Below are 27,446 nucleotides of genomic sequence, written 5' to 3'. Positions count from 1 at the left end.
TCTATTGTCACCCACCACCACGTGTCTCCCATCTCCCCTCATTATCCCGTGTATTTATACCTGCTCTTTCTGTTTGCCTGTTGCCAGTTTGTCTCATCAAGTCCTACCAGCATGTTCCCCTGTTTCCTGTGGTCTAGTTTTTGTTTTTCCTTGTTTTCCCAGTTCTGACCTTTCTGCCTGTCCTGACCCTGATCCCACCTGCCGCCCTGTACCTGCCTGACTCTGATTTGGATTACGACTCTTTGCCTGCCTTGACTTACCTTTTGCCTGCCCCTTGTACTATAATAAACTCTGCGACTCATAATATCCGCCTCCTATGTCTACATTTGAGTCTTAGCCTGAGCCTTGGTAATATGCACTGGCCATGACTGACCCGGCAGACTTGGACAAGATCCGCAACGCTGTCTCTTCCCAAGGAGCCACCATTGGAAGACAAAAATAATTACTGCATAGCCTTATGGAGGGACTCCATACCCTGGCAGAACACCATGGCCATGCATTCAATACATTGCTGGAGCAATTCCGCAGATTCCCTATTAGGCAGCAAGCCACTCTCCCGGAGTGGGGTCCATCCTGTCCCAACGTTCTGCCCAGGACCAAAAACTGCACCCCTGTAGGGTCTCACCCCTGCTGAGAGGAACTATGATGTGGGAAATTGAGAACTCCTCGCCTCAAGATGGCGTTGGAGGAGTGGAGGCACTGGTTGGAGGGTGCGGAACACCCATCCTTAGTGTGGACTGACCATAACAACCTGGAATTACTTCGCACCACCAAGCGCCTCAACTCTAGGCAGGCTCGTTGGGCCTTGTTATTAGGGTCCAAGAATGTGAAGCCTGACACACTCCCACATTTGTATAGCCCCGCTGCTACTCCGACTGACCCAGAGACCATCCTCCCTACCTCCTGTCTAGCAGCTGCACTCATCTGGGGTCTAGAGAGCCTGGTCCATAATGCACAGTGGGGCTATACAAATGTGGGGATTCCGGCTAACCGGATGTTTGTCCCCAGTCCTGGAATGGACACATTCCTCGAAACTGACCTGCCATCCAGGCTCCCGTCGGACACGGGTTCCTGATGTCTCTGCATTCGTCGCCGCCTGCACTGTGTGCGCACAAAATAAGAATATGCGGCGAGCTTCGGCCGGCCTTCTTCAACCACTCCCTGTTCCTCCCATATATCCCTGGACTTTGTTTACTGGTCTTCCTAAGTCAGATGGCAACACCACAATTCTGATGGTGGTGGATAGGTTTTCTAAAGCCAACCATTTTATTCCTCTTCCTAAGTTACCCTCAGCCAAGGATATGGCTCAGCTCATGGTGTAGCACATCTTCCGGATCCATGGACTTCCGGTCGACATGGTGTTTTATCGTGGTCCTCAGTTCTCGTCTCGGTTCTGGAAGGCATTCTGCACCCTCATTGAGTCATCAGCCAGCCTGTCCTCTGGTTTTCATCCCACCCCCTCAGAGATAGCTCTTCATTGCCTCATCTCCGCCAGCCCTACCACCTGGAGCCAGCAACTCTTGTGGGTGGAATACGCCCGCAACACCCTTCCCTGCTCGGCCATTGATCTCTCTCCCTTCGAGTGTTCCTCGGGATATCAGCCCCCGCTCTTCACTGAGCAAGAGCATACCCTCTGCCCAGATGTTTGTCCGCCACTGTCGCCGTACCTGGAAGAGAGCCCGGGCCTCTCTTCTGAAGACCACATCCAGGTATAGACGACAGGTGGCTCGGGACCTCCACTCGGGACCTGCCTCTCCGGGTGGAGTCCTGTAAAATCCTTAGCCCCTCTGCTGTTCGTCTTCTGTTGCCCCGCACTCTCCATATATACCCCGCTTGTCATGTGTCTAGGGTTAAACCTCTGTCTCGCAGCCCTTTGTCTCCTGACCCTGCCTGCCGTCCTGTACCTGACTGATGCTATTTTGAATTACGACTCTTTGCCTGCCTTAACTTACCTTTTGCCTTGCCCTTGTACTATAATAAACTCTGAGACTCGTATTGGCCTGAGCCTTGATATCTATAGAACACTATGTTTAACCAGAGCCATATACAGTACACTCGGAAAGTATTCAGACCCCTTCTCCTTTTCCACATTTTGTTACATTACACTCTCATTCTAAAATGTACAAAATATTTTTTCCCTCAATCTACACACGATGCCCCATAATGACAAAGTGAAACAGGTTTTGGAATGTTTTGCAAACTTATGAAAAAATAATAATATTATATATATATAAAGGTCCCACAGTTGACAGTGGATGTCAGAGCAAAAACCAAGCTATGAGGTCCAAGAAATTGTCCAGAGAGCTCCGAGACAGGATTGTGTCATGGCACAAATCTGGGGAAGGTTACCAAAACATTTCTGCAGCATTGAAGGACCCCAAGAACACATTGGCCTCCATCATTCTAAAATGTAAGAAGTTTGGAACCACCAAGACTCTTCTTAGAGCTGGCCGCCCGGCCAAGCTGAGCAATCGGGGAGAAATACCTTGGTCAGGGAGGTGACCAAGAACCTGATGGTCACTCTGACAGAGCTGGAGATGGAAGAACGAGCTCCAGAGCACTCAAGACCGCAGACTGTGGCGAAGGTTCACCTTACAACAAGACAACGACCCGAAGCACACAGCCAAGACAATGCAGGAGTGGCTTCGGGACAAGTCTCTGAATGTCCTTGAGTGGCCCAGTCAGGCAGGGCCTGAGCTTGAACCTGAAAATAGCTGTGCAGCAATGCTCCCCATCCAACCTGACAAAGCCTGAAAGGATCAGCAGAGAAGAATGGGAGAAACTCCCCAAATACAGGTGTGCCAAGCTTCTAGCGTCCTATCCAAGAAGACTTGTCTGTAATCGCTGCCGAAGGTGTATCAACAAATTACTGAGTAAAGGGTCTGAATAGTTATGCAAATGTGATAGTTCAAAATGTTCTAAAAACCTGTTTTTGCTTTGTCATTATGGGGTATTGTTAGTAGATTGATGAGGGAAAAAACAATTTAATACAATTTAGAATAAGGCTGTAACATTTTTCAAAAATGAGGAAAAGGGGGTCTGAATACGTTCCGAATGTAAGTCCTGTTCAAAATCAAGGCACCCTATTCCCTAAATATTTAATGACTTTTGACCAGAGCCCTATGTGCCCTGGTCAAAAGTAGTGCACTAAATAGAGAATAGGATGCCACTTTGGACTCAAACCATGTGTGTAACCCCATCAGCATAATGAGTACGGCAGGACAGCAGTAGGACCTTACCTTGGGCTCCTTGCTCGGCGCCTCCTCTTTGATACCTGGTATTATTTTAAACGTAATGGCCCCTTGAGACTGGGCCTGAAACACAGACAGGAGATGGAGAGAGAGAAAGACATAGAAAGAACCAGAGAGAGAGAGAGAGAGCGAGGAAAGAGGGGAAGAAAAAATAAAGACTCCAGTTTCATTGAAAATAACTCAAAACCCAACTAGCCTAATCCAATGAGAGAGCTTTAATATGAAGAGCTGTTTTATTTTTCAACAATAGAGGGCCATTAGGATAGGATGACAGTTGGGAGTGGATCAGAGGGAAGAGGAGAGCCAAGATGACTGCTTTTAACAGTCTACCAGTTCCAAACTATCTTCCTCTTTCCTCTCCAGCTCCATCTCCCCAGAGCTGATCTGAGGACTGTGGCAGTGTGTGTGTGTGTGTGTGTGTGTTTGTGTGTGGAGGGACTACAAAGACCCCTACAGGAACCCCCTCCCTGCCTGTCTCTTCCAGGGGGACTATGTGGCCCAACATGTCCCAAACAGAGGCCTGCTCCTGGGCCAGCTGGTTCAGAAGGGGCAGCCAGAGTTTAGCCTAGCCATTAACTCATAGAGGAATCAAAGGGACATGGCTGACCAGTGAGGATGAGTTAGGAGGAGAGAGTCCTGCCACTACAAACAAGTCTGTAAATCTCTATAGCCATGGGGCCAAAACACAACTATAAACAGCAGGTCAATGGTAGCACACACACACGAGCACGAGTACACACACACGCACACACACCAGAATGCGGAGGATTTCATCAGGCTTCTTGTCATCCACAGGAATCCCGTTCACTTCCCTCAGCTCGTCGCCTACACGGATCAGACCTGGAACAGGGACAAGACAAGGGAGAGTGAGAGAGACCCATATTTATGTTTAGCTATTTTCCCCTTTGTAACTATTTGCACATTGTTATAACACTGTACATAGCCAAAATATGACATTTGAAATGTCTCTATTCCTCTGAAACGTTTGTGGGTGTAATGTTTTCTGTTTATTTCACTTCTATTTCACTTGCTTTGGCAATATAAACATGTGTTTTTCCCATGCCAATAAAGCCCTTTGAATTGAATTGAGGGAGAGAGGAAGGACACAACAAGTCAAGAAGACACAGACATATAACACAGAGTGCATACATACACAGCTATATACATAATAGCATAATACTGACCTACCTAATATAAATCCTTTGGAAGTTAATATCAGGCTAAACAATACATAAGTATTAAACAGAGTATAATGTATGTGTGAGGCTGTATTGCTTTAGTCACACACAGTTCGGGGTGGGGGGGGTTGTTCTCTGCTCTCCAGCAGTGTGTGGTTCTCCTTCATGGTGGTATTAGTGATTATTGGGCTTGGCAAATCACCCCTGCATATCATTTCACACTGTGAGATCCCTACAGGGCATGAATACACTTTACGTTACACACTGATTTACAGGGGGCACAACAGAGAGAGAGAGAGAAAGAGAGAGAGAGAGAGAGAGAGAGAGAGAGGGGGTGGAGGAAGAGACAGGGGGAGATAGTAGAGAGTGGAGAGAAAGAAGGGCAAGGAAGGAGAGAGAGAACTTACCACTTCTGTCTGCAGCGCCACCTCTCATGATCCTGGCAACAAGGATGGCTCCTGTGTGCTCATCACACTTTATTGTGGCTCCCTGTGTTACACACACACACATACACACACACATACAGACAGACAGACAGACAGACAGACAGACAGACAGACAGACAGACAGACAGACACGCACAGTGGGGAGGAAAAAAGGAGAAAGATTCCGTATTATATGATGTTACACGTGTACCACTACACAGAAATTCCATCATCAACGTCCAACAAACATTTTCTGGTCAACCATCTCTTCTAACATGATACTGTTTCCAACCCCAGCCCCACTTCAATCTACCACGCTGAGGTGAATCTCATCACTGGTTGACATGAAGGCCATAGCACAGGCTGTACAGTACAGCTGGCCATTTTCAGTACAAATCTTTCCTGGGATATCCATCTTGGGCCCCTGTCTGCCTGGACTAGCCAATGACTGAGAGAGAGGTGATCCCCCAGAAGGTAGCTGGCCCTCAATCCTTTACGCAGCAGCAGGCATTCATCCAGACACCCTCTCTCTCCCTCTCTGTAGCATTGTGCATGACCCGCCCACCTGAGGATATTTTACAGCCATCTATTTCTGTGTGTTTGAGGGGTACAAAATCCACTTAGTACTTAAATCCCGCTGGATTGATTGCTTTCATTGTACTCCTGCAACTCTTTCATACCCTTGCTTGTGCCTGTTGTTTTCTTCCCGTTAACGTTACGACTGCTGAAATGTTTGTAATGACCTGTCAACCCCCCGGTAATGGCTGAAATCGGTTCAGTGGAATACATTGTCTTCGGTTGCATATATAAGAACGCTTGCTCAGGGATTTAACTCGTCATCGATACACATATCACAGGAAAGGGAACTAGCATGACTTTATTTGAATGGGTGTTAATTTTTTTGTGGAAAACAGTAAGATATTTCTGTCCTGCTAATGTTGTGTTTTATGGTCTCCACTCTAGCCTGCAGCTAGCCTGGGTGTTGAGGACATGGGTTCTACTAGAGATAGCTTGAAGCTGACAATTGATTGATGTTGGTGATAAAAAAAAACTAAAAGCTAGCACTCTATAGACAAGATGTGGTGTGTGTGACTCGAGATAGAGAGAGCCTGGAAGAGTTGAGAACAATGCCTCATTGTCTCATCTTCCTGGCATCTGGGAAACTAAGTAAAAGACCATCCTGTGTAGATAACCAAGGTGGCCTATGGGAAGGTTAGAAATGACTGACTAAGCAATATTGGTATCAGCTATATAAAAACTGTGCATCGTCTGTAAAGGCTAGACTCTAAGCCTAACAGTCAGTCAAGACTGGTGGGCTGACGGTCTCATTATTGCAATAATTAATCGATATTAAATAAAGATGATTGTTTGAAGAAATGACCAGATCTCTCTCAGTACTGAATTTCCACGACAGTAGATAGGTGTAATCAGAGTCAAGCGTGTTGATTTATATTCAAAGGTTATCCTGCTATTGGCACACTTGTTGAAATATGCAACAGAATGTGAGGCCTAGACAGAAGAAGTTTTTGGAGGTTTCAGCCCTGTTTCAAAACTTTGTTAATCTATTCATATTTGCAAATATGCTGAGTGTGTTTATGCAAATGGGGCACCTCATTTTGATGACCGTTGCCTCTCTCTCTCCAGACACCCTGTGTTTTCAATCTCTCGACTCTCCAGACACCCTGTGTTTTCAGTGTCGTCTGAACCCAATAGCTGAGACACAAGACACAGAGGGCAGGGGGAGACAGGGGATAGAGGGATACAGTTTCTTTTTCCATTTCAACTGACAGTGTTCAGTTCAGCTAGTGATGTGTTTACCAGGGCTTCTCTCTCTCTCACACTTTAGCCATGCTGAGAGAAAACAACATATCGGCAGAGAGCCGGATGGCAGTTCGACGGTGGCAGACAGCGAGACGGTGAAATGTTTCGAATCCGAGCACAGCATCGAGTGTCATCACCGCCGTCACCGTTGCTTCGCCATCCGACCGGACCGAGCCAAGCTAGACGGGTAACGGGTCCGCGGACGTGTAGTCTAGACACATAGTTTGTTGCGAAACAGAAACACGTCATCCCTCGCTTTCTTCCTCTCTCTCCTACCTGTTATTCACATCATCTTCATGACTGTTATTGTTTCTCTAAAGGAAGAGCCTCCTCACTTCTTCACTGTGTGGAAGTGCTTCATTTCAATCTGTCTAACTGTCTAACCAACTTCCATTTCATTGTAACCTACTGCCACTAGGGCCTAGCCAGGAACACTCAGCGACAATGAGCCTACGTCAATGACGAGTTGATGGTCCACCACGATTATTTCTTGTTTGTTTTGCCTGGGTATACTGACCTATAGTACATCCACAGGTCCAATAGGCAGGACTGTCATGGCTGGCGAGAAGCATGATAGATCACAGGGCAGGAAGGTTTCAGAGACCCTGTGTGCCTCGCCTCCCAAATGGCTCCCTATTACCTATTTAGTGCACTACTTTTGACCAGGGCCCACCAATAGGACTCATAGGTCAAAACTGGTCAAAAGTAGTGCACTATATATGGAATAGGGTGCCATTTGGGATGCAGAGACCCTGCCTTTTCTTAACTTCTCCAGGACCAGAAATATCCTCTGGTTTCTACCACTTTATCACGACTGTAAATTACCATGTCAACATCACTGTTTTCGTTACCTGTTCACTCGTAATGGGTTTTCTCCTCTAATAATAATTTCCTCAAGGTCTTTTCCTCTGTGTGATATTGAGTTAAGAAAAAGAGATGGCGGCTGGTCCTGATGGAAAGAGCAGAGGCGTTTGACGTCGGGATAAGACACTCCTTGGGCTAGAGATCTTCACAGCTTTTCCACTTAATCAAATAATTGGGCCAATTATGGTAACTGGAGAGGTTTCGGTAGGAGGGAAATCAGAGGACGGGTGGAGAGAGGGCAGCACACTGTAAGACCCTGGTGTCAAGGTCGTGGCTAACCCCTTACTGTGACTATAAGCAGCTGAAACATGAAGCAATAGTGAGAGAGAGGAGAGAGAGCATGAGGGGAGGGGGCGAGACAGAGGGTGAGGGAGGGAGGGAGAGCGAGAAGGGGGGGTGAGACAGGAAAAAGAGAGAAAGAGAGAGAGAGTCGGAGAGAGAGAGACAGAGAGGGACAGTATATAGGGCCTGTAATCTCTCAGAGCAGTGTCCAGACATGAGGGGCGTAGGGTAGCTGCTCTCTGCCTTTCATCTAGTGAGGATATTTTTGTTTTTGTCTGTGTGTTGTTGGCTGGGGGCCAGGTTGTTATGTGATGGAAGTTTTTATTAGCTCTCGTTGGTAGGGAGGGAGGCTCAAGGCTGGCTAAAGAGTAAATAAAGAAGTGAGTAAGCTCTATCTGTTCTTTGTCATTACCGCTCCTTCCATAATCGTATGTTGCACTGGACGTCAGACTAGTCTAGTATAGTCAATCCAGCACTGGAACTTGACCCACTTCCCTGCAGGCCGATCCCTATCCTTGTTCAGGCCAGAGCTACGCCAAGAGGGAGGGAGAGAGAAAGAGTAAGAGAGAGAGTGAGAGACAGAGAGAAAGAGAGAGAGAGTGGGACAAATGAGCTCTACTTGATAAGAGAACAGGGAAGTCGAGACATCAGCCAAGTCATCAACCAAACTACTGGAAAGGGGTTAGACAGCCAAACAACCAATGAACTGGGTCCAGGGCCAGCAGGGTGAGGACCATTAGGAGAGGCGGAGGGAGAAGGGAGAAAAGGGAGTGAAATAGAGAAAGGGAGAGAATTTAAGAAAGATAGAGGGAGGAGGATGAGTACAATGAACGAGGGGTTCCCCAAGTGCTCCAGGCCTCCTCAGCCTCTGGCAGCTTGGTGTGCTGACCGGAGGAGAGAGGCTCATAGGGGGATAGGGACATGAGAACAGGGCCCTTCAGCCTGCTGCACACACACGTCCACCTGGCAGGCAAGGGCCTGGGCCACATCAGCTAGGAGACAGACAGAGAGAAAGAGAGTGGTGGAGAGAGAGAAGGAAAAAGAATACACTTCTGAAGAGCATGAAGGGGTAAAGAAAGAGAGCTGTCTGGTTTACAATAGGGCCTGTCTCTCCAGCCCTGGGCTCCAGGAGGAGGTAATGACTGGCTGAGGAGAAACATTTTGTTCACATCAACTAAGCCCAAGCTGTTGAAATAATGAGCACTTCACTAAGAGTTCACTCTCTTCACTCTCTCCCCCTCTGCAACCTCTGTCTCCCCTTCCATCTCTCTCTCTCCTTCTCTCCGCTCCAAACTCCAGAGTGAATGAGTCAAGTCAGATCTGAGTACCCACTCCTTGACCATTCCTGGTCGTGTTTTAGAGTGACCCACTCGCCACCCCATCCCACGGCAGTCCACACATCCTCGCCACATCGTTACAGGGCCTCAACGAGCTGTGTAGCGAGGTTGGTACACTTCATTCAATATTCTCCAGGGACAAATTCTGAAATGTATATTTGCTGGAAGCTAACGGGCCTGACATGACTTGGAAGCACTATGGGAGATAGAGGCCCCTTCATGGTACGGAGGCTTACAGTTGAAACAGTTTTTTTGTAAAAAAGCACAATGATTGATGTTGGACAATCACAAAGCCCGACGAATGAGCTATGCTAGGCTACTATGCTAGCAATTAACCATCAAGAGCCTGGCTAAACCTTGGCATTCTTACGAAATAGGTCGCTCTGCACCGACCAACAGCAAGACAGGACACGAGTGGAGAAGAAAAACGTCTCTCTTCCGTGTGCGTTTTGTTTAGATATCCCTCCAAGTTACAGAGGCCTGCCTAAGTTCTGCGTCTTCCGACTCGAAGTCGAGGCTTAAAAATCGGCATTACTTAAAAGGCGCGAGGAGCCTCCCTCCCAAAAATTAAGCTGGAGAAGTTAGCGATGTGGAATCATCCTTGTGGAATCAGCAGTGCTTTAGGCTTTGGGTTCGTCGCTCGGCGGTCAATTACTCATCAGTAAGTAAGGTGATCCTCAGCCTCTGCTCTGCTCTTCTCTCCCCCTGATCAGCTCCATATGGGAACCTCTGCCCCGACCACTATAACTATATTTCTAACACATAAATGCTTCTGATTGTTATTCGAGGCCCGGCCAAAACTCAATAGCTTAATCTCCGCGGCGTGATGAGAACTGGAGCAATATTCATCCATATCAGACCGTTAGTTATATTCTCTCTCCGAGTCTCTGTGAGTGGCCGTATAAAAAACACATGCAGAGACATGGTTGCGGTATTAAGTATGTGATGACAAACGGCTCACACTGAATCTGGATTGCCTCACGGTATATAGGAGGCGAGCATGTATTTCTGAGAGCAAACGAAAGTCAGGCAATATCTTCCAGGACTTTTCAACACGAAGTGGAGCCATGAAACCTTAGCAGATAGAGTGGGGCAGGGGCCAGGACAGTTATATTTACATTACATTTAAGTCATTTAGCAGACGCTCTTATCCAGAGCGACTTACAAATTGGTGCGTTCACCTTAAGACATCCAGTGGAACAGCCACTTTACAATAGTGCATCTAAATCTTTTAAGGGGGGGTGAGAAGGATTACTTTATCCTATCCTAGGTATTCCTGAAAGAGGTGGGGTTTCAGGTGTCTCCGGAAGGTGGTGATTGACTCCGCTGTCCTGGCGTCGTGAGGGAGTTTGTTCCACCATTGGGGGGCCAGAGCAGCGAACAGTTTTGACTGGGCTGCGCGGGAACTGTACTTCCTCAGTGGTAGGGAGGCGAGCAGGCCAGAGGTGGATGAACGCAGTGCCCTTGTTTGGGTGTAGGGCCTGATCAGAGCCTGGAGGTACTGAGGTGCCGTTCCCCTCACAGCTCCGTAGGCAAGCACCATGGTCTTGTAGCGGATGCGAGCTTCAACTGGAAGCCAGTGGAGAGAGCGGAGGAGCGGGGTGACGTGAGAGAACTTGGGAAGGTTGAACACCAGACGGGCTGCGGCGTTCTGGATGAGTTGTAGGGGTTTAATGGCACAGGCAGGGAGCCCAGCCAACAGCGAGTTGCAGTAATCCAGACGGGAGATGACAAGTGCCTGGATTAGGACCTGCGCCGCTTCCTGTGTGAGGCAGGGTCGTACTCTGCGGATGTTGTAGAGCATGAACCTACAGGAACGGGCCACCGCCTTGATGTTAGTTGAGAACGACAGGGTGTTGTCCAGGATCACGCCAAGGTTCTTAGCGCTCTGGGAGGAGGACACAATGGAGTTGTCAACCGTGATGGCGAGATCATGGAACGGGCAGTCCTTCCCCGGGAGGAAGAGCAGCTCCGTCTTGCCGAGGTTCAGCTTGAGGTGGTGATCCGTCATCCACACTGATATGTCTGCCAGACATGCAGAGATGTGATTCGCCACCTGGTCATCAGAAGGGGAAAGGAGAAGATTAATTGTGTGTCGTCTGCATAGCAATGATAGGAGAGACCATGTGAGGTTATGACAGAGCCAAGTGACTTGGTGTATAGCGAGAATAGGAGAGGGCCTAGAACAGAGCCCTGGGGGACGCCAGTGGTGAGAGCGCGTGGTGAGGAGACAGATTCTCGCCACGCCACCTGGTAGGAGCGACCTGTCAGGTAGGACGCAATCCAAGCGTGGGCCGCGCTGGAGATGCCCAACTCGGAGAGGGTGGAGAGGAGGATCTGATGGTTCACAGTATCGAAGGCAGCCGATAGGTCTAGAAGGATGAGAGCAGAGGAGAGAGAGTTAGCTTTAGCAGTGCGGAGGGCCTCCGTGATACAGAGAAGAGCAGTCTCAGTTGAATGACTAGTCTTGAAACCTGACTGATTTGGATCAAGAAGGTCATTCTGAGAGAGATAGCGGGAGAGCTGGCCAAGGACGGCACGTTCAAGAGTTTTGGAGAGAAAAGAAAGAAGGGATACTGGTCTGTAGTTGTTGACATCGGAGGGATCGAGTGTAGGTTTTTTCAGAAGGGGTGCAACTCTCGCTCTCTTGAAGACAGAAGGGACGTAGCCAGCGGTCAGGGATGAGTTGATGAGCGAGGTGAGGTAAGGGAGAAGGTCTCCGGAAATGGTCTGGAGAAGAGAGGAGGGAATAGGGTCAAGCGGGCAGGTTGTTGGGCGGCCGGCCGTCACAAGACGCGAGATTTCATCTGGAGAGAGAGGGGAGAAAGAGGTCAGAGCACAGGGTAGGGCAGTGTGAGCAGAACCAGCGGTGTCGTTTGACTTAGCAAACGAGGATCGGATGTCGTCGACCTTCTTTTCAAAATGGTTGACGAAGTCATCTGCAGAGAGGGAGGAGGGGGAGGAGGATTCAGGAGGGAGGAGAAGGTGGCAAAGAGCTTCCTAGGGTTAGGAGGCAGATGCTTGGACTTTAGAGTGGTAGAAAGTGGCTTTAGCAGCAGAGACAGAAGAGGAAAATGTAGAGAGGAGGGAGTGAAAGGATGCCAGGTCCGCAGGGAGGCGAGTTTTCCTCCATTTCCGCTCGGCTGCCCGGAGCCCTGTTCTGTGAGCTCGCAATGAGTCGTCGAGCCACGGAGCAGGAGGGGAGGACCGAGCCGGCCTGGAGGATAGGGGACATAGAGAATCAAGGGATGCAGAAAGGGAGGAGAGGAGGGTTGAGGAGGCAGAATCAGGAGATAGGTTGGAGAAGGTTTGAGCAGAGGGAAGAGATGATAGGATGGAAGAGGAGAGAGTAGCGGGGGAGAGAAAGCGAAGATTGGGACGGCGCGATACCATCCGAGTAGGGGCAGTGTGGGAAGTGTTGGATGAGAGCAAGAGGGAAAAGGATACAAGGTAGTGGTCGGAGACTTGGAGGGGAGTTGCAGTGAGGTTAGTGGAAGAACAGCATCTAGTAAAGATGAGGTCGAGCGTATTGCCTGCCTTGTGAGTAGAGGGGGACTACAGTTACTACAGGAATAGGAGAGACCTCAGATCTCTGCTTAGCACACGTCAGGCAGGACCATGGCATACACTCTTAGAAAAAAGCTGCTAGAACCTAAAAGGATTCTTTGTCTGTCCCCATAGGAGAACCCTTTGAAGAACCCGTTTTGGTTCCAGTTAGATCCCTTTTGCGTTCCTTGTAGAACCCTTTACACAGAGGGTTCTACATGGAACCCAAAATAGTTCTACCTGGGACCAAAAGGGATTCTACCTGGAACCAAAAAGGGTTCTCCTATGGGGATAGATTAAGAACCTTTTTTTCTAAGAGTGTACTGGCTGGCTTGGTTTTCAGTGGGCTGGTAGCTGGGGACCATGGCAGAGAGAACCGGGGCCAGGACAGTTACTGCACCAGCAGCTATAGTGTCTACAGGGATGGCTGGTCCTTCAGGGATCTATTGGCTGGGGCTTGAGCTTAGGTAAAGGACTGGGGATTGAGTATAGAGGCTGGGGCCAGGACAATTAGAGCAGCAGTAGCAGCAGGGGCTGGGGCCAGGGCCATAGGACCTGCTGGCTGGCTGGGTCTTCAGCAGTCAGGTGGCTGGCGATGGAATTGGGGCTGGGGCTCTGGCTGAAACTACAGGAGTGGTGGTGGTTGGGTCTTTAGGAGTCTGGGTTTGTGTGGCCTGGCCATATTAGAGAACCAGAGGCCTGGGTCCAGGGATCCTCTTACCCAGCCCTACCCCAGACCTCTAAATCCCCACCCCCCTCAACCTGCCAGCGAAAACAAGCAGGCGTCTCCATTTCACACACACATCCCTCGGCCCGTAACGACCACTCATAACATTGTCCCGGGAACGGCGTCTGAGCCCGTGGCATTCAACAAACGTTATGTTTCCCTCCAAATTGAACGAGACAAGAAAAAACAAATGCAAGTGGTCGGGCCGGGGGAGAGAACGTGTTTTGACATGATGTCACTTAACAGCAAAGTGTAACGGTGACAATAAACTCTCGTTCCGGCCCGGCCGCACCGGCAAGTCCGCCCGCCACCGTGTTGACTGAAGTATTTAGGATATAAATATAAATGTAGTGGAAACCACATGCTGGCATTCTGCTCTAGCCAGATGTTGACCATGGGAAAATAGAATCACAATGGAAACAAGGCCTCTTGGACATTAAAACGCAATTAACTCCAATCATATCTTTACGTGTAAAAGTGTGCAATTCAGCCTTACGTCAGACTTCAGTCAGACAGATGGCATATCGTCCCTACAACATATAGAATCATTCAGAAACAGAGCCAATACGTATTTATGAGGCCTTGCACACTTCTTCCCACCAAGACATTACACAGCATTGTCTAAAAAAACGGAATGAAAGAAAGAGAAGCGGTACTCAGGTAATACTGTAATTAATGTGGTCATGATTGGGCATGAAGTTCGTCATTAATTTTGGGAGGCCTACATTATAATAAAGTGCCGTAAAGAATGTGTTACTTCTTAGCGTAGTACTCAGCAGATGAAAGACCTTACTGTCAGTGAAACGGAGAGAAGCCAGAGAGAGATAGAGAGAAAAGGGTACTTTAAGCTATGTTAAATGATTTTTCTCCTAGTATTTCATGCCACAATGACCGCTCCTGTATGTGTGTGTGTGTCTGCTGTTTGCTGTCTCACTCATTCTCGCTGGGTGACCTGTTGCATGCCTCTCCACCTCTTTTATTAAATCACTTGTGATTACAACCAATAAAAACCTACCCAGAGAAACTCAGGCTAAAATGTCCTATTTTATTTCCTTAACCCTGCTCTTGACCTGGGAGTGTAATTAACAGGTATTATGAGAAAAAGGAAAATTGTGGGTAATTATCATGATAATTACAGGGGACATTCCAAGGACGAGCTGAGACTGCCAGATACTGTGTGTTGGTGTGTGTCCCCCCTCCTCCTTCCCTTCACAGGCTCTTAATGTTATGATAGAGTCATTACACACTCTGAGAAAACATATTTAGCAGACCCACCTCAGTATTTCAGACAGGTGCTTGTGTGTTAAGTCGCAACCCAGGATTCACAGTGTGTAAGAGCCAGCATGTATGCTTATGCTCAATCCCCTAACTGGGCCTGCCTGGGTTGCTACTTCTGCCCTGAGTTGTGTGTGTGTGTGTGTGTGTGTGTGTGTGTGTATACAACCAAAATTACAAAGTTGTTGTGCCTCTAGTCTCTCTCTGGGATTGTTTAGTGTTTTCTCCTGAAATGACCTCGCCAAGAAAACAGCACTTTCACATATCTCATTTCCATAAGTGACCTGGCAACACACAAGGAGCGCCGCACGGTGACAGCCAATAACACACACATTCCCCAACCTCAGCCCTGACTCTCGCAAAGCCGCACCAAAGGAATGCTGAAGTACAGAACTTGGGTCATACCTTGGGGAGAGGAAGCAACTAGAGATGATAAAAACAAGGTGGGAAAGTTCTAGAGGCCTGAAACCATCTCAGCGTTTAAGATTACAGATGATAGGAAATGGTCTCAGTGTGCCTTGAGATCAATATGGGAACATGGTAATAACGTTTATGTGATGTGGGGTGTTCTGAGGCTATGAGTGTGGATCACTCACCAGACTGGCATGAGCTAGATTAGATAGGGGCTGTCACACATTATAGACACAAACCCAGAGAACTGGCCATGACCTCTACAGCTAACCTGTGGTGGGTGGTGGGTCTGGGTTTCTTTCAAAGACTCCACCAGCCACCTAATCGCCACATCAGGTGAGGTAACAATTAACAAAAATGTTGGTAATTTAATAAATTTGGCCAGTGACTAGACAGAATTAGGCGGAACTGAAACTACTGTGTGGACAAACACACAAAGTTACACATCTAATAGGCTGCATGTTAACCTTTTTGGGATAGGGGGCAGCATTTTCACTTTTGGATGAATAGCGTGCCCAGAGTGAACTCTGTCCAAGATGCTAATATATGCATATTATTATTAGTATTGGATAGAAAACACTCGGACTCTAAAACAATCTGACTTAGAAACACTCATTTTCTAAAACTGTTTGAATGATGTCTGTGAGTATAACAGAACTCATATGGCAGGCAAAAACTTGAGAAAAAAATCCAACCAGGAAGTGGGAAATCTGAGGTTTGTAGTTTTTCAAGTCAGCCCCCATTGAAGATACAGGGTGATATTAGTTATGTTTCACTTCCCAAGGCTTCCACTAGATGTCAACAGTATTTAGAACCTGTTTTGAGGATTCTACTCTAAAGCAGGGGCTCATAAGGGCTCTTTGAGTGAGTGGTCTGGCAGAGTGCCACAGCCTCGGTCTGCTGCTCTCACGTGAAAGGTAGCTAGGTTCCACTTAATTTGTACAGACAAAGGAATTGTCCTAAAGATTGATTCCATACTTAGGTTGGCATGTTTCTACGGGCTGTAACGGAACTTTTTGAACTTTTCGTCCGACGTTCGGCGCGACCTGAACGCGCTTTTGGATATGTTTACCAAAAGCCCTAACAAAAGAAGATATTTGGACAAAACGGATGGACTATTGAACAAAACAAACATTTATGGTGGAACTGGAATTCCTGGAACTGGGATTCCTGGAAGTGCATTCTGCTGAAGATCATCAAAGGTAAGTGAATAATTCAAATGCTATTTCTGAGTAATGTTGACTACCCAATATGGCGGGTATCTTTTTGGCTGCTTTGTTGTCTAAAGGCTTATTGCATGGTTTGCATTCTCCGTAAAGTTTTTAAAAAATCTGCCACAGCGGTTGCATTAAGGAGAAGTTTATCTAAATTTCCATGTATATTAGTCGTATCTTTATCAATGTTTATATGAGTATTTCTGTAAATTGATGTGGCTCTCTGCAATATCACCTCATGTTTTAGAACTAGTGAATGTAACTCAGATTTTTTTATATAAATAAGAACTTTTTATATAAATAAGAACTTTATCAAACAAAACATACATGTGTTGTGTAACATGAATTCCTATGAGTGTCATCTGATGAAGATCATCAAAGGTTAGTGATTAATTTTATCTCTATTTCTGCTTTTTGTGACTCCTCTCTTTGGCTGGAAAAAATGGCTGTGTTTTTCTGTGGCTTGGTGGTGACCTAACAATCATTTGTGGTGCTTTCGCTGTAAATCCTTTTTGAAATCAGACACTGGCTGGATTAACGAAAATGTTATCTTTAAAATGGTGTATGGTGTTTATCTTTAAAATTGTGTTTTGAATTTGGCTCCCTGCACTTTCACTGACTGTTGCTGGGGTGTTCCGCTAGACAGGTTAAAGAGAGGATGGACACATGCTATACCACCATGGAACCAAACGCTCCGGACACAAACTACTGCCAGTTCCAAATTGAAGTGATCCAATCCTATACCACCATGGAACCAGGACGCTCCAGATGTTTCCTCATGTTTTACACTCCAGAACAATCGAGAACGCTCCATCTTCTTCACAGAGCACCAAACCCCCAGCTCATCCATCAAATGAAAGATGTATGGGTTTTATAGCACACAACTCTATCTGTAAAACACTAACATGTGTCCTGCCTGCCTACCCTAATCTCATCTGCTGCTCCATGAATCCCACAGAGTAGCGTTACAAACGACTTGATTTCCAAACACTAATGTAAATAGAAAAAAAGGGAACATCCTCAAATTATGTTTTAAACGGCTGCAGTGCCATTGTGTACCACTTTCATTGACTACAGTTGAAATTAACATAAGCTTCTCCATAAGCTCTCCAAGCATAAAGTTCACAGTCAAGCCAACGGTATTAAGATTCCATTGAGACACAGAGACAGACAGAGAGAGTGATGGGTGGGTATTATCTGATTGATTGATTATCCGATCTGATTATCTGCATGTGTTTACGACTCTGAGACAAAAGAAGAGATGAGGCAGTAGGAGTGATCCAACATCTCTAATGGTGTCAGAATGGTGAAGTGAAGACTAAAGGAGTGCCCTCCTGAAGACCAGATGGATTTAAAAAAAAAATTTTTTTTACATGTCAATATCTGATTGTGATGCAAGTCATTCTTTAGTTCTTTCTTGGAAGATCTGGTAGGTAGCACTCTAAAACAGTATAAAAATGAAAATGAACATCGTAGACTCAAAGACAAGTTCAGTGTTCTTAACGAGAAGTCCAGCTGATCCACCAGGCATCTAGAGTGAGAGGTCACAAGTTGTATTGATTAGGTACAGGGCAGTCGACTAGGTTGGCAAGGGCCAACTGGATGACATGGCACCGGAAGAGCCCGACACCCACACAGGAGATGATGCCCTTGGTATGGAGAGTATTTTCCATGGCACAGTCGCTCTTAATGGGAAACCCAATCGAGAGAGAGAGAGAAAGAGAGAGGAGAAAGGAAAGTGACAATGATCCTGTCAGGTTCCTGGCCTGGTGTTTTGACAGCTCCTAATGATGCTTAACAACCTGGAGATGGAGGTTCGGGTGTCTGGGGGTCTAGACGGACATCTGGGCGGATTGAGGTGCATGATGGAAAGGACTGTATTCCAAATGGCACACTGATTCCCATTTATCATACTTCTTTTGACTAGGGCCCTGGGGTTTGGTTCTGGTCAAAAGTAATGCACTATAGTGAATAGGGTGCCATTTGGGATACACACAAGGTGGTGGACCAGCGTCTTTTCCCAGTCTTTTAAAAAAGTGAAAAACTGATGCACACAAACAAAAGGACAACAGAGAGAGGGAAAGAAGAGACGGACAAACAGTCAGAACAACTGACAGACAGACAGACAGGCAGGCAGGCAGGCAGGCAGACAGACAGACAGACAGACAGACAGACAGACAGACAGACAGACAGACAGACAGACAGACAGACAGACAGACAGACAGACAGACAGACAGACAGACAGACAGACAGACAGACAGACAGACAGACAGACAGAGACAAAATAAAGAGTGATACACTAGCGTTCAAAAGTTTGGGGTCACTTAGAAATGTCCTTGTTTTTGAAAGAAAAGAGGTGACTCCAGGATGCTGGCCTTCTAGGCAGAGTTCCTCTGTTCAGTGTCTGTGTTCTTTTGCCCATCTTGTGCACCGGGGCCTCCCACTCATCTTTCTATTCTGGTTAGAGCCAGTTTTCACTGTTCTGTGAAGGGAGTAGTACAGAGAGTTATACGAGATCTTTAGTTTCTTGGCCATTTCTCGCATGGAATAGGCTTCATTTCTCAGAACAAGAATAAACTGATGAGTTTCAGAAGAAATGTCTTTGTTTCTGGCCGTTTTGAGCCTGTAATCGAACCCACAAATGCTGATGCTACAGATACTCAACTAGTCTAAAGAAGGTCAGTTTTATTGCTTCTTTAATCAACACTACAGTTTTTACCTGTTACCTGTGAACTTAATTGCAAAAGTGTTTTCTAATGATCAATTAGCCTTTTAAAAGGATAAACTTGGATTAGCTAACACAACGTGCCATTGGAGCACAGGAGTGATGGTTGCTGATAATGGGCCTCTGTACGCCTATGTAGATATTCAATAAATAAAATCTGCCGTTTCCAGCTACAATAGTCATTTACAACATTAACAATGTTGCTTTTCTTTCAAAAACAAAGTGACCCCAAACTTTTGAACGGTAGCGTATATAGATGTGTAGAGATGAAGGGATCCACAAGAGAATGGCACAGAGAGAGCAGTGGAGTAGAGCGAGCCATAAAAAACATAAAACAGCGGGGAAAACACAGCAAGCATCTCCAATCTGCTATTTACATCTGCGTCATGACAGGGTTTAAAAACAGCCAAATGAGAGGAGCAGGACACATCGACCACAGCCTTGCTTGAGTCCCAAATGACACCATAATCTCTATATAGTGCACTAAATTTGAACAGGCAAAGGTAACGCACTTTATAGGAAACAGGGTGCCATTTGGGACAGCCCTGGATTCTCCCTAATGTTTTCTACTACTATCCAACGGTCAGACCTAATGCCTGCGGTATCTCTGTTGATTCATTTTTCACTACTTTTACATTTATTTTGACTTTCTTTTCAAAGATGCAGGATGAAGATGGTGTGGTGAGGCGTTTGTCTCTCTCTCACTCTGCTCCTTAGGCTCCTGGCTTGGGGAGGTTGAATTGTGTAACGCCAGTGCTCCTCTCCCATCCTGGCAACTCTGGCTGTTGTCTACAGCGCTTATATTAGGCAGTCTGTACTCAGCCCCTTTATCACCAGAAGGCCTATGGGCCCTGATAAAAAGTAATGCACATTATAGGGAATAGGATGCCATTTGGGACGTACACACTCTATCCCGGTGCTCAGAGGAGACAGAAGTTGGTCTTGACGCAACTCTTGTGTTCGTTCCACTCAAATGTAGTTTTGGGTAACCTAATCCAAAATAACACATTCTTCCAATAAAAATAAACGTCAGGCCTTATTTCTGGAGCAGGCAGCACCCACATGTTTATGCCTCTCTCTATTCAAACTTCATTATTTCATTGTCCCGACATTGGACCTAATAAAGCAAAAGGTTTGGGTTACAGCGGGTGCCAAAGAATGGACTGGGGGGGGGTAAAGAAAAAGGTCCCCTGCTATACTCGGCCTTGTCTCAGGATGGTAAGTTGGTGGTTGAAGATATCCCTCTAGTGGTGTGGGGGCTGTGCTTTGGCAAAGTGGGTGGGGTTATATCCTGCCTGTTTGGCCCTGTCCGGGGGTATCATCGGATGGGACCACAGTGTCTCCTGACCCCTAATGTCTCAGCCTCCAGTATTTATGCTGCAGTAGTTTGTGTGTCGGGGGGCTAGGGTCAGTCTGTTATATCTGGAGTATTTCTCCTGAATTATCCGGTGTCCTGTGTGAATTAAAGTATGCTCTCTCTAATTCTCTCTTTCTTTCTTTCTTTCTTTCTTTCTTTCTTTCTTTCTTTCTTTCTTTCTTTCTTTCTTTCTTTCTTTCTTTCTTTCTTTCTTTCTCTCTCTCTCGGAGGACCTGAGCTCTAGGGCCATGCCTCAGGACTACCTGGCATGATGACTCCTTGTTGTCCCCAGTCCACCTGCCGTGCTGCTGCTCCAGTTTCAACTGTTCTGCCTGTGGCTATGGAACCCTGACCTGTTCACTGTGATTACTATTATTTGACCATGCTGGCCATTTATGAACATTTGAACATCTTGGCCATGTTCTGTTATAATCTCCACCCGGCACAGCCAGAAGAAGACTGGCCACCCCTCATAGCCTGGTTCCTCTCTAGGTTTCTTCCTAGGTTTTGGCCTTTCTAGGGAGTTTTTCCTAGCCACCGTGCTTCTGCATCTGCATTGCTTGCTGTTTGGTGTTTTAGGCTGGGTTTCTGTATAGCACTATGATATATCAGCTGATGTACGAAGGGCTATATAAATCAATTTGATTTGAAAAGAAATATGGAGTTTTTACTGTATGAAGTCACAGCGTGAAAAATGATAGCAATTAATCTGAGCTACCGAATACAATCCACTCAACTAATCACAATTAAGCTAATGGATGAGTCACCAGTAAAGGCCTCCGCATGCTAACTATGAAACAGTCCCCTGAAGATAAAGCCAAAACATGCAAAGAGAGAAAGAGAGACAGGAAATAAATGACCTCAATACTGTACAGTGCTCTTGTTATGATGTCAAGTGTGATAATTTCAGGCTGATTATGTCAAATTGCAAGTTAAAAGGCACATCCAGGCCTCCTGAGCAGCCCTGCGGTCTAAGGCACTGTGTCGCAGTGCTTGAAGTGTCACTACAGACCCGGGTTCAGTCTTAGGCCGTGACCGGGAGACCCATGAGGTGGCGCACAATTGGCCCAGTGTTGTCTGGGTTAAGGGAGGGTTTGGCGGGGCACCTGCAAGCTGACCTAGGTCACCAGCCTCTGACACGTTGGTGTGACTGGCTTCCGGGTTAAGGGAGCAGTATGTCAAGAAGCAGTGCGGCTTGGCAGGGTCATGTTTAGGAGGACGCATGGCTGTCGACCTTCATATCTCCTGAGTCCGTAGGGGAGTTGCAGCGATGGGAAAAGACACATCCAAGTCAATTTGGTGCAGTGCAAGATGAAGACCCTACACAATTTGGGGCCTTTATTGGCAGAAATGCTAAAATGGCGGTGTGGCTAGAGTACTGCCTTAATGGTTTCACTCCTACTTGTCTGACATAGCCAAGAGATGAAAGGTACAATCACTGAAGGTGGGATCCTCCTCTTCCCAAACCTTATGTCTGAATGATTGTTTACTGTTATTTAATTTAATTTCAATACAGGTCTATCTGAAAGAAGAAGAAAAAATCAGTTGGGGTTGGAGCTACAGTAATGATGATGCCATATAGATATTGTAATATTTGGATTGGATATCTTACAAAGTAAATACAGTTATTTCCTCATTGCAAAGCTATGGGTTATTATAAGTTACCCAGCCCTGGTTGTGGTTGTGGCGTGCAGACTACAGACAGACTATGGCCACAGTGCTCTCTCCAGTCTACAGTCAGTGAGTGAGTCACCCAGAGTAGTGAACAACAGTGGTCAACCAACCCACACCGTCCACTCACAGTGCTGCTGCTCCAGAGGAGGAAGGGCTACCGTGTGAAGTTCTGGCAGGAGCGTGATTACAGAGAGAGAGAGGAACACTGGGAAATGAAGGCGGTGGCTCTTTGAGATGGCCCAGACCAGACTCAGACCACGGAGTGGGCAGGAGCCCTGAATTGGCTCTCTCATCAGCATAGGTGCTAGGCCCTTCCCTCTCCGCCCGAGTCGCCACCAGCTCGCCGCATGCAAATAGAATCATCACCATCAAACGTTCAGACGTGACATTTCTGGAAGACGGACAGCGGGTGGCCATAAGTCGGTTGGAGGCTCCATTGGAATGTATTGTTTTGTTTTCAGTTGCAGACAGATAGCAAACACAGGAATCCTCCTCCTGTACCACTGCCAAGCCTCAATTAGAGCACAATAAGGGTCCTTCAGGCAGTGAGAGGGCAGCCCAAACATGAGATGAAACCACACTGTGCTGAGGGACGGACAGATAAGCCACAGACTCTGAATGGTCAATAGGCTTGGACCCCTTGACATTAAATCACTCTGTAAGTATAACACATTTTATAACACTTCAGTGTTTCGTCAACATAAAACCCTTTGACACTATTGTCCTGCCAAAACAACATCATCACACATTCCAAATTCATGTTTCAGAGTTGACCTCTAAGGATCCAAATACAGTCAGAAGAGAAAAACAAGCTGACATGTAGGAGGCTAGTGAAAAATGCAACCTGACAATTAAACCTGACTGGGGCCTGTGTGTAAATCACATTATGGTTTCTGAGATGTGACCTTACTTACATCAGCCCTAGTAGTAGTAGTAGTGGGCTGGAAAAAACAATAGCAGAGCAAAAACAATAAGGAGCTAGAGAACATTCCAGAGCCAGAGGGACTGACTGAGTGAACTGAAAGCCACTTATTACAGTGACCAGCCGGGGGAACTGGAACATGCAAGAGTAAGGCTGGAATCCAAAATTACTGTAGGTGTGTTCTGTTCCTCGAGGTGCGGTTAGAGGGGAGGTGAGACGGCGGGCAGGCACAGAGCCAAATAAAGGTCTGAGAAAACCTCAATGGAACCTCAAAATAAAGCAAGACCAGCCAAGACAGGACACTACTGTTACTGTAGCACACACACACACCAGATCAAAGAGGGCCATGGCCTCCACACACAACAAAGGGTGGCACTCTGATGACAGAGCTCTGTGACAGACCGCCAGCCCGGAGGGAGTGGGACAGGAAGAGAACTGCCATGCCAGACAGGACACTGAGGTCAGGACCGTGATGGTGGCGGGGGGGGGGGGGGGGTGGATGGATGGAAAGAGTGTGTGTGTGTGTGTGTGTGTGTGTGTATATATATATATATATGTGTTGACATGTCCCCACAAGAATAGTAAATAAACAAATATTTGACAAACTAGGGACATGTAGTTCGTCCCCACAAGGTAAAATGCTAATTCTAGGGGGTTTAGGATTATGGTTAGACTTAGTGTTAGAATTCGGTTTAAGGTTAGGAGCTAGGGTTAGGTTAAGGGTTAGGGTTAAGGTTAGGTTTTTGTATTAGGGTAAGAGTACAGGTTAGGGTTAGGTTTAGGGGTTCGGGAAAATAGGATTTTGAATGGGACTGAATTGTGTCCCCACAAGGTTAGCTGTACAAGACTGTGTGTGTGTGCGCGCGTGTTTGTCACATGTCTGCATATGTGTGAAGCATGTGTGTATGTGAGAGAGAGCAGAGCAGGGCTGACCAGGGGAATGTGTGGTATGTCTCTCAGTGGGGAGAGGAGGAACTGGAGCTGGATGTAAAGGATGAGAGTGAGAAAGGGAACCAGGCCAAGACATTGGTTGCATCCCAAATGGCACTCTATTCCATTTATACTGCACTACTTTTAACCAGAGCCGATAGGTCTCTGGTCAAAAGTAGTGCACTATGTAGAGAATAGGATGCCATTTGGGATGCAGTTCATGCTGCTGCCACTGATGTTGTTGTTGGGGTCAGACATCGCTATATGGAGGTGAGCTGGGAGCGTGATGAGAGCACCACAAGGGAGGAAACCAAACAGATACTGTTCATTGGCCAGACTGATTCACAGAACATTACACAAAAACAATGTGAGAACTAGCACAGTGCTAATGGGCAGACTGTTACAAAGTTGTCACATATGGTTCGCCAGACTCCAGGTACAGAGTAGCGCCATCTCACATTGAAGAATACAGGGAACCTGTTGTTGTTGTGAGGGGGTCTTATGAGAGGCTCCTTGTTCTTGACCAGCCGTATGATCTTCACTGACTCCTCGTCATTGTGTGTGTATGTGTGTGTGTGTGTGTGTGTGTTGTGAGGGGGACTTACGAGAGGCTCCTTGTTCTTTACCAGGCGTATGATCTTCACTGACGCCTCGTCATTGTGTTTGTATGTGTGTGTGTTGTAAGACTATGACTTACGAGAGGCTCCTTGTTCTTGACCAGCCGTATGATCTTCACTGACTCCTCGTCATTGTGTGTGTGTGTGTGTGTGTGTGTGTTGTGAGGGGGACTTACGAGAGGCTCCTTGTTCTTTACCAGCCGTATGATCTTCACTGACGCCTCGTCATTGTGTTTGTATGTGTGTGTGTTGTAAGACTATGACTTACGAGAGGCTCCTTGTTCTTGACCAGTCGTATGATCTTCACTGACTCCTCGTCATCATCGATGTCATCGGGCAACGGAGGCAGATCGGGGTCATAACTCTTCTGGGCTACCGTGTCATGGACGGACAGAAGACTCTACGGAGGAGAAGAAAAGGGGGATGAAAGAGGATAGGAAAGTGGGCAGGGGGGGTGAAAGGAGTGTGAAAGAGGAGGCAAGTGGAGAGGAAAGAGAGGGGTTCAAATTCACCATTCAAAGACTAGATCCCTATACAACAGTACAAACTAGAGGTCGACCGATTATGATTTTTCAACGCCGATACCGATTATTGGAAGACCAAAAAATTCGATGCCGATTAATCGGCCGATTCTTATTTTTTTTATTTGTAATAATGACAATTACAACAATACTGAATGAACACTTTTTTAAACTTAAAATAATACATAAATAAAATCTATTTAGCCTCAAATAAATAATGAAACATGTTTAATTTGGTTTAAGTAATGCAAAAACAAAGTGTTGGAGAAGAAAGTAAAAGTGCAATATGTGCCATGTAAGGTAAGCTAACGTTTAAGTTCCTTGCTCAGAACATGAGAACATATGAAAGCTGGTGGTTCCTTTTAACATGAGTCTTCAATATTCCCAAGTAATAAGTTTTAGGTTGTAGTTATTATAGGAATTATAGGACTATTTCCCTCTATACCATATTTATTTAATTAACCTCTGACTATTTGATGTTCTTATAGGCACTTTAGTATTGCCAGTGTAACAGTATAACTTCCGTCCCTCTCCTCACTCCTCCCTGGGCTCGAACCAGGAACACAACGACAACAGCCACCCTCAAAGCAGCGTTACCCATGCAGAGCAAGGGAAACAACCACTTCAAGGCTCAGAGCGAGTGAAGTTTGAAACGCTATTAGCGCGGGCGAACTAGCTAGCCATTTCACTACGGTTACACCAGCCTCATCTCGGGAGTTGATAGGCTTGAAGTCATAAACAGCGCAATGCTTGGCGCACAACAAAGAGCTGCTGGCAAAACGCAAAGAAAGTTCTGTTTGAATGAATGTTTACGCCCCTGCTTCTGCCTACCACCGCTCAGTTAGATACTTAGATACTTGTATGCTTGTATGCTCAGTCAGATTATATGCAATGTAGGACACGCTAGATAATATCTAGTAATATCATCAACCATGTGTAGTTAACTAGTGATTATGATTGATTGTTTTATAAGATAAGTTTAATGCTAGCTAGCAACTTGCCTTGGCTTACTGCATTCGCGTAACAGGCAGTCTCCTTGTGGAGTGCAACGAGAGAGAGGCAGATCTCTCTCTCTCTTATTGCGTTGGACTAGTTAACTGTAAGGTTGCAAGATTGGATCCCCCGAGCTGACAAGGTGAAAATCTGTTGTTTTGCCCCTGAACGAGGCAGTTAACCCACCGTTCCCAGGCCGTCATTGAAAAAAAGAATGTGTTCTTAACAGACTTGCCTAGTTAAATAAAGATTAAATAAAGGTGTAACAAACAAATAATCGTCCAAATCGGTCCCCAAAAATACCAATTTCTGATTGTTATGGAAACTTGAAATCGGCCCCAATTAATCGGCCATTCCGATTAATCGGTCGACCTCTAGTACAAACCCATACTACAAACATGCTGAGATCCTTTCAACTAGAGGGAGAGAAACGGCAGAGAGAAACAGTGTCCCATGTGGCTCAGTGGGTAGAGTGTGGTGCTTTCAACACCAGGGTTGTGTGTTTGATACCCACGGGGGACCAGTGTGAAAATGTATGCACCCTGCCTCAAGTACCTGTTGATGGATTTGATTTCGTTAAGGTCCCATTATACTAGCTACAAGTGTTAATTGCTATTAAGGCTGATCGTTGGACTCATAGATCTTCCTGAATAAAAGGAGGTTAACGCCACGCTGAGACGCTATGAATCATGGGGGATGTCGAGGTGGACGGAGAAATGAATTACCCTCCTCTGGTAACGGTTTTTGTATTTCCAGAGAGTGAGTGTGTGTCGGGACGGTCCCATGGGAGCGCTAGCTAGCTGATGTTCAGCGATGAGCAAAGTAATGAAGTTCTCAGCTGCCTCACATATTTCACACTCTCACGAGCAGCAGCAGAGAGGGGGAAAAACGAGACGACACAGACGAGAATGATCGCATTCATTTTTCAAACAATTTAACGGCTCCGTGTCGTCTCCGAATGCTGCTGGAAACAAACTGTTTTTTCCATGAAATAAAAAACATAGTCTAATCACGTACCAGAAAGAGGAGGATGAGAGAGGAAGGATAGAGAGGAGGAGAGAAGGAGAAGGAGAAGAGCAGTCTGTTTTATGACATGGGAGCATGATGCACTACAGCGTTCCAAGATGTTCCTAAAGAAGACCAGATGAGAGGAGTGGAGGAGAAGGAGGAAGAAGAAGGAGAGACAACTGGTGTGCTGTACCCAAAGCTCCACTGGGACTCCACCTGCAGCAGACACACCGCCTTCGTCTAGTCACCCTTAGGCCAACCCTAATGGACACTGGCTTTAACTGTGTGGCACTAACTATCTTTTGTCATCATGTTTGTATATGGTTCCTGGGAGCAGTGGAAACACATTTCCTTATGTGAGGACAAAT

At 46.5% G+C, this 27,446-nt stretch overlaps 1 protein-coding gene across 2 annotated transcripts in view; it reads right to left on the bottom strand.

The window, feature by feature from the left end:
- LOC115130454 (MAGUK p55 subfamily member 7-like) overlaps nucleotides 1–27,446 on the bottom strand; it is a 246,094-nt gene that overhangs the window by 77,079 nt on the left and 141,569 nt on the right. For both annotated transcript variants that reach the window (XM_029661620.2, XM_029661619.2), the window contains 4 exons: nucleotides 24,825–24,956; nucleotides 4,837–4,918; nucleotides 4,006–4,091; nucleotides 3,240–3,314 (listed from right to left, as the gene is read on the bottom strand). In XM_029661620.2, coding sequence (XP_029517480.1) covers nucleotides 3,240–3,314; nucleotides 4,006–4,091; nucleotides 4,837–4,918; nucleotides 24,825–24,956 — 375 coding nt within the window. The remainder of the gene's footprint in view (nucleotides 1–3,239; nucleotides 3,315–4,005; nucleotides 4,092–4,836; nucleotides 4,919–24,824; nucleotides 24,957–27,446) is intronic.

Source organism: Oncorhynchus nerka, linkage group LG6, assembly GCF_034236695.1.
Source record: "Oncorhynchus nerka isolate Pitt River linkage group LG6, Oner_Uvic_2.0, whole genome shotgun sequence".
In the NCBI taxonomy this organism is placed as follows: domain Eukaryota; kingdom Metazoa; phylum Chordata; class Actinopteri; order Salmoniformes; family Salmonidae; genus Oncorhynchus; species Oncorhynchus nerka.
This window is presented reverse-complemented; position numbering and strand designations above follow the sequence as displayed.